At 64.0% G+C, this 5,990-nt stretch overlaps 1 protein-coding gene across 3 annotated transcripts; it reads right to left on the bottom strand.

The window, feature by feature from the left end:
• Nucleotides 1–509: 509 nt before the first annotated feature.
• On the bottom strand, nt 510–5,061 carry LOC111139023 (solute carrier family 27 member 3). 3 transcript variants are annotated; one of them, XM_022491115.1, is made up of 10 exons: nt 4,231–5,061; nt 3,774–3,983; nt 3,362–3,520; nt 2,675–2,799; nt 2,252–2,446; nt 2,051–2,141; nt 1,725–1,923; nt 1,408–1,505; nt 1,151–1,281; nt 510–890 (listed from the first exon to the last, which is right to left on the bottom strand). In XM_022491115.1, exons 1-10 carry the CDS (start codon nt 5,033–5,035, stop codon nt 690–692), a joined length of 2,214 nt encoding a protein of 737 aa, XP_022346823.1. In that variant the 5' UTR covers nt 5,036–5,061; the 3' UTR covers nt 510–689. The 3 variants fall into 3 exon arrangements, with proteins under 3 accessions (XP_022346823.1, XP_022346824.1, XP_022346825.1); XM_022491116.1 differs by having other exon boundaries at nt 510–846; XM_022491117.1 differs by lacking the exon at nt 3,362–3,520.
• Between the last annotated feature and the right edge of the window lie 929 nt (nt 5,062–5,990).

Genomic DNA, 5,990 nt, shown 5'->3' with positions numbered 1-5,990 from the left:
CTAGGCTGCTGCTCTGGGAATGCAGGACTAAGATTAGGCTGGGGGCGCTGCGTGGCCCCATCCTTTCCCCCTTGACTGGCTTCCTCAAAGACTGTGAGGGAAGAGGGGTATCTAGAGTATCCTTTTCCTCCAGATCAAACCTTTGTTTGGCCTGGTTGACCCTTCTCCAGCCCAGCCACACCTGGGTCTGTGGGGACCCAGTGGCTGCGTCGGCCACAGGCGGCAGCATTTCCGTGCCTCAGTCCACCTGTGCCATCTGGTCAATCCCTCTGGTCCCCCAACTCCCCCTACAGAGCTGCCCGGCACTCAGGGCGTGAGGCTGGGATGGGCACACAGCGCACACCCTGACATCCACCACCAGCGGCCCTCCAAGGACAAGGATCACATGAAGTCCTGAGAGGAAGACACTGTTGTCCAGACGTGGAGCTCAGGCCCCCGTAAGGTCGGGGCAGAGGGGTGTGTGGCTGTGTGTCAGGGAAAAGCAGTTCCACAGACACGGAAGACCAAAGGTGCGTATCAGAAAGACAGAGCTCGACGGGCTCTGGCCCCGTTTATTACAAAATAATGATTCCAAATCTGGTATAAAAAAGATCCCAGACGGCCCCAGTACACCTGCCATGCCCTCGAGCCACAGAGTCTCTCCCTTGGGCTGCTGAGCATGGGGGGCTCTCAGATGTGAAGGTCCCCAGTCAGGATGGCACTGTACCGGGCCCGTGTGAGGGGCAGGTAGGCACCCCCAGGCTGGTCCAGAACATAGAGGGGGTCAGACAGTGCGCTTGGGTCAAAGCCCTCCTTTGCCATCCGCACCTTCTGCTGCTTGAAGGTCTCCGTCGTGGCCAGAGACTCCTGAGGAGGGCGTCAAAAGGAGCTGAAGAGAGGCATATCCTGCCCTGGGGGTTCAGGTGAGTCAAGAGGCAGGGACAAGGAGGTATGAGGTCGGGGTTTAGAGGACGGGGTGACAGGGAAGAGAAAAAGACAAGCCTGGAGAAAGGCAGAGGGAATGAAGGGGGCGAAGGAATGTCCGTCTGAGAAGGAGCTGTTCCCTCTCTTCACTGGACAGCGTCCCCTGCGGGTCCCCGTGTGTGGTGTGGGGCCCGCCAAGGGCTGTGGACCCGAGGGCTGGAGGGGTGGGGCAGGAGCAGCCAGTTACCTGGAGCCTCAGGAACCGAGGCCAGGCGTACGGCGGTAGGTTTTCAGAAACGTGGGCATAGAGCTGCACAAGGTCCAAGGAGTGGGGGGGACGCAGAACCAGGGCCGCCATTCCAGCTCTGCCTTCGTGCCCTGTGAGGTGGGGACAGGTTACCAGCTGCTGTGGGGGTCCACCCGCTGGCCTCATGTTCCCTGTGCCCTAGTAACACCGGGTCAGGGAGGCAGGCCGGCTGCCTCCTGCCTCCCATGTCTTGGCACCTGGCACGGTGACTCCGTAGACGTTCACCTCCTGAAGAAAATCCAGAGACTCCAAGGCCTCCGCCACCTCGGTTGTGGCCACATTCTCCCCTTTCCACCTGCCAGAGGGCGGAGATCCTGGGCCTTAGGGGGTGGGTGGGGGGAGGGCACAGTCGGGGAGCAAGACGCTCCCAGGGAGGAGGCACTGCGGAGGTCTGTCTGTCAGGAGTGGATGGATGAGGGGCTGGGTTTGGGTGTGTGTTAGGGAGTTAGGGTTAGGGGCTCTGGGCCACAGGGACTGGATGTCTGGGAAAGGACTCCAAGTCATGCACAGATACCTGAAGGTGTCTCCAGTCCGATCGTGGAAGCGGAGAAAACCCTGGTCGTCGCAGACCAGCAGGTCCCCGGTGTTGAAGAAAACATCCCCAGCTTGGAAGACACCCTTCAGCAGCTTTCCCTGGCCCAGCTCCGGCCCCCCAGCATAGCCCAGGAACGGGGACTGCTGGCTGACCGGGGCCACCAGCAGCCCGGGCTCACCTGGCAGAGCACTGGGGTCAGGGGTGGCTGCCTACCCACCAGGAGCCTCCTGTCCCTCGCCCCACTGTCCAGTCCCAGTCCTCTTCTGCCAGATGCACCACCCCATCCAGCCCGCCTGAGCACGAACCTGGACATGTGGCCACACAGTGCCCCTGGGTATCCCGAATCGGCTCCCCTGTGGTGACATCATAGCGAATCAAAGAGAAGGGGAAGACATGCTGGGGGAAGGGAGACCCAGGCACTGGGTCATTTCAGTGGCATGAGCCCCCTCCCTGCCGGCCCCCACCTGCCACAGGACCCCCCAGTTTCTCTCCCAGGCCTCCCTCACCTTATAAAGCCAGGAGGCACGGCCCACAGCACCCAGCTGTCCCGTGTAGTTAAAAGTGGCAACGTTGCCCTCGGTGAGCCCGTAGGTCTCCAGCACCCGCAGGGGACCAAAACGGCGCACAAAGCGCTCCCAGGTGTCGGGTCGCAGCCCGCTGCCCACTGCCAGCCGGACCTTATGGCCATGTTCCGCCGTGCTCTGAGACGAGGCGAGACGGGCAGAAGGGTCACCACCAAGACACCGGCTCCCAAATGTGAGGTCCCGTTTCCCTGTCCCCTGAAGCCCCTTCCATCGCGACCTCGCTCAGATGTCCTGGCATCCCAGGCTCCTCACCCCACCCCACCACGGTCTTCCCGCACAGTCTCGGCCTTATGAAGTGCCCACCTCCCTGCGCAGGCCCCTCTGCCCGGTCCTCCACCCACGCACCGGTGGCTGGTTGACAAGATATCGGCACAGCTCCCCTATGTACTGGAACACTGTCACCCCATGCTGCTGGCAGTCCTCCCAGAACTGACTGGCCGAGAATTTGGACTTCAGCACCACTGTGGCCCCTGCCGGAAGTGGAGGGGGGGTGGAGAAAGGTGAGGTGAAGGGCTGAGTGGGGTGCCCTGACCACCCCCTTCCCAGACACTAGCCCTCACTGTTGTGTGTGGCTCCCGGGAAGGCCCTGCTGTGACGTCCAGCAGCAGGCGGCTTGGCCCACCTCCTTTCCCACCTGTGTCCCAGAGAGCTCAGTGCTCCTCCTCTGCTTCCCCTCCCCACACTATCCCTGCTCTGCACCCTGACTCCAAGTCCCAACTCTGTCCATTTGCTTCTTCCCCAGCTGACAGCCACAGCCCTTCCCCAACCCGCCCTGGGAGTCTGGAGTCCTGCCAACTGTACAGGCTCCCTAGCCAGTCTGCAGGTTCTGCAGGGGTGCGGCCCCACTGGACCAGGAGCTCTCCGAGAGTAGCCCCTGCCTCCTTCTTCCTCTGGATTCCCTACCCTGAAGGACTTAGGGAGCATCCCCAGGTGAGCACATCACAGAAGGGCCTTAATAAATGTTTGCTAGAAAAAACACCTGCTGGAGGATTAGAGGTGGGGAGGACTGGAGGGTGCGCTGGGGAGACTGACCAATGCCCAAGCAGCCCACAATGCCCAGGAGAGAGCCTGACATGTGGTAGAGGGGGAGGGCCAGGTAGATCACATCCTCCTGGTGGGCCCCGCACAGCTGGTAGAAGGCCTGGCACTGCAGGATCTTCAGGTGACTGATCTGGGCAGCCTTGGGGAGGCCTGTGGGCAGTGGGCGGAGATCCGGGAAGGGTCTGAGCTTCAGGCCCTGCCTCCCTCCGCCCCTGCTGGGTTTCACACAGAAAGAGGCAGAGGCAAGGAGGAAGCTGAGAGGATGGCAGGCCGGGCTGTCCTGGACCAGCCAGGAGTGGCAGGGAGGGTGTGGAGTAGCAGCCTGGAAACTGAAGCCATAGCTCTTGTTCCCAGTCTCCTGCCTTCCTCTGCCCGGTTTCTGGGAGGGAAGGCAGGTGCTCACCCGTGGTGCCAGAAGTGAAGATGTACAGGCACGTGTCCATTATGCTCTGGGGGGCAGACAGGTACCCTGGCACTGGTCCGTCCGCTTCTGCCGAGGCCTCGGCCAGCAAGTCGCGGATTCCTGCAGGGTGGGCTTCAGGGCCTGCAGCCCAAAGACAGAGCCCCATGGCCCTCAGGGCTGGCAGGTCAGGCTCCAGCGACTCCAGGAACTCTGGGTGAGGTAGGAAGGCATAGCTCCGGGAAAGGAATTCTTCTCCGCCCCTCCTGGTGAACATCCCATCACCGCTCTGGAGACCACAGACCCAGCTTCATCCCGCGGCCAACCCGAAGACTCAGACCCTCAAGCACCCTTTCCCAACCCCCTGGAGAAGGCTCGGCCACCTTCCGAGCTCCGCCCCTTCTCTGCGGCCCCTTTCCGAGGCCGGCCCCGCCCCGAGGGCCGCGCGCCCGGGCCTTACCTGGCGCCAGGACCAGCGCGCGCGCGCCGCAGCTGCGGAGACAGTGCAGGAGGGGACCCCGGCGCAGGGCGGCGGGCACAAAGGCTGTGCGCAGGCCGGCCTTGGCCAGCCCGAACCAGAGCCACAGGAACTCCGGGCAGGCGGGGAGAAGCAGCGCCACGGTGTCCCCGGGCGCTAGAGGGGCCGCGGCGCCGGCCACTCCCGCGGCCTGCTCGGTCTCTGCGCCACCGCTGGGCCCCGCGCCCCAGCCCCGCGCGCGCAAGAAGGCGCGCGCAGCCCGGTTGCTCTCGCGCTCGGCCTCCGCGTAGCTGAAGCTTCGCGGGCCGTGGACGAGGAAGATGTGTGCGGGGCGCTGCCGGGCCAGTTCCGCGAGGCGCCAGGCGAGGCTGCAGCCCCCCTCTGGGCCCCTCGGGTCGGCGGCGGCCGCGGCCAGGGCGCGCGCTCGAAGAGCCCGCTTGCATCGCAGGGCGCGTACCGCGAAGGCCAAGTCCGCCGGGAGCCAGCGCAGCCCCGGCCAGAGGTGCGGCTTCCGCAGCAGGAGCAGCGGCGGCAGCAGCAGCAGCAGCAGCAGCAGCAGCAGCAGCAGGGCCGCCATGGTGCCCTGGTCCCGGGCCCGACCCCGAGGCTCCCTTTCGAAAACTGGGGCTGCTCGCTTTTGCTCGGAGACCTCTCCCTCCCGGGAGCGCGCGTGCGCCAGCACACGCCCCTCCCCCTTCTCCACAGGCGGGGAGCCGAGGCCGGGAGGTGCGTGGGGGGCGGCCCCGAACTCTCGGCCCTCCCCACCGCCGCGCTCCGCCCTGTGCATGATCCCTCGCAGACCGCGGAGGGCTCACACCCTCCACCGTCCGGATTCAGGTTTTCCCCCCAAGGCCGCTTCTGTCCCGGCCTGAGGATGCCACCACTGCTCTCCCCCCAAAACGGCCGGAGAACTGGGCCCTTTGCCCCTTTGGCGCTGCAAGTCCCGGCCTAAGGGCCAGACCAGTGCCCTCCCCCAGCGCCAGCACCAGCCCTAGGGGAAGGGTGGGGGCCCAGGCAGCAAGTCCTGGAGGGGCGACGGCCCAGGCCCCTCCTTCTGGGCAAGGGCACAATAATTGGGGCCAGCCAGCAAATGCTTTCCATCCTGGTTTTAATTGGGGCAGAGGGAATGGGAAGGGGAGAGGAAGAAGAGGCCTCTTGCGACTTGGACTTTTAAAGGAAGGAATAACAACTTTGAGGAAGGAGCCACTGGACCCTGCAAGCCCCCTGTCCCCGCCCAGACCTCCCTCCTCCCTGCTCGGGCGGGCCGCCCAGCCTCCTGGGCAGCCAAGGGGGTTCTTTTCTGCTGGGACACAGGGGACAAGGCAAGCGGCTGTGGAACAAAGAGATTCCTTCCTATCTGAATTCTCCCCACTGGGCCCACTTTTGTCCATCAGAATCCGAGTTGGGGGCACACTTCACCCCCAGTGAACCCTCCTGTAGTTGGTAAGCACACAGATCTCCTAAACTGAACAAATACTCACTTTTGGAAGCCTCTAGTTTCTTGAGAGAGAAGTAGGGAGGAACAGAGTTTTACTTGGAGAGGTGCCTGGACAGGTCAGTGCCTGGCCCACAACCCCAGTGGCAGCAGAAGGCTGGGCAGGTGGGGGTGGCCAAACGCCCCTCCAGATCAGGGGGTGTGCAGGAAGGGACAAGGGGAAGCTCCCCAGCCACGGGGGTGGGGATGGGGTAGGGGGTGGCACCAGGGAGCAGTAGCGCTGTCAGGTGCCCCCCACTAGGAGCAT

This window comes from Enhydra lutris, unplaced genomic scaffold (genome assembly GCF_002288905.1).
Source record: "Enhydra lutris kenyoni isolate GAN:26980312 unplaced genomic scaffold, ASM228890v2 scaffoldscaffold94, whole genome shotgun sequence".
Taxonomy (NCBI): Eukaryota; Metazoa; Chordata; class Mammalia; order Carnivora; family Mustelidae; genus Enhydra; species Enhydra lutris.
The sequence above is the reverse complement of the archived record's forward strand: the minus strand, read 5'-3'. Positions and strand labels throughout refer to the sequence as shown.

Coding starts and splice junctions, on each gene's coding strand:
- LOC111139023 (XM_022491115.1), bottom strand. CDS start 5,035: ATGCACAGGGCGGAGCGCGGCGGTGGGGAGGGCCGAGAGTTCGGGGCC. Junction 2,142..2,251: donor GTGCCTCCTGGCTTTATAAG/GTGAGGGAGGCC, acceptor CCCTTCCCCCAG/CATGTCTTCCCCTTCTCTTT. Junction 1,506..1,724: donor CGGACTGGAGACACCTTCAG/GTATCTGTGCAT, acceptor GCCCTCTGGCAG/GTGGAAAGGGGAGAATGTGG.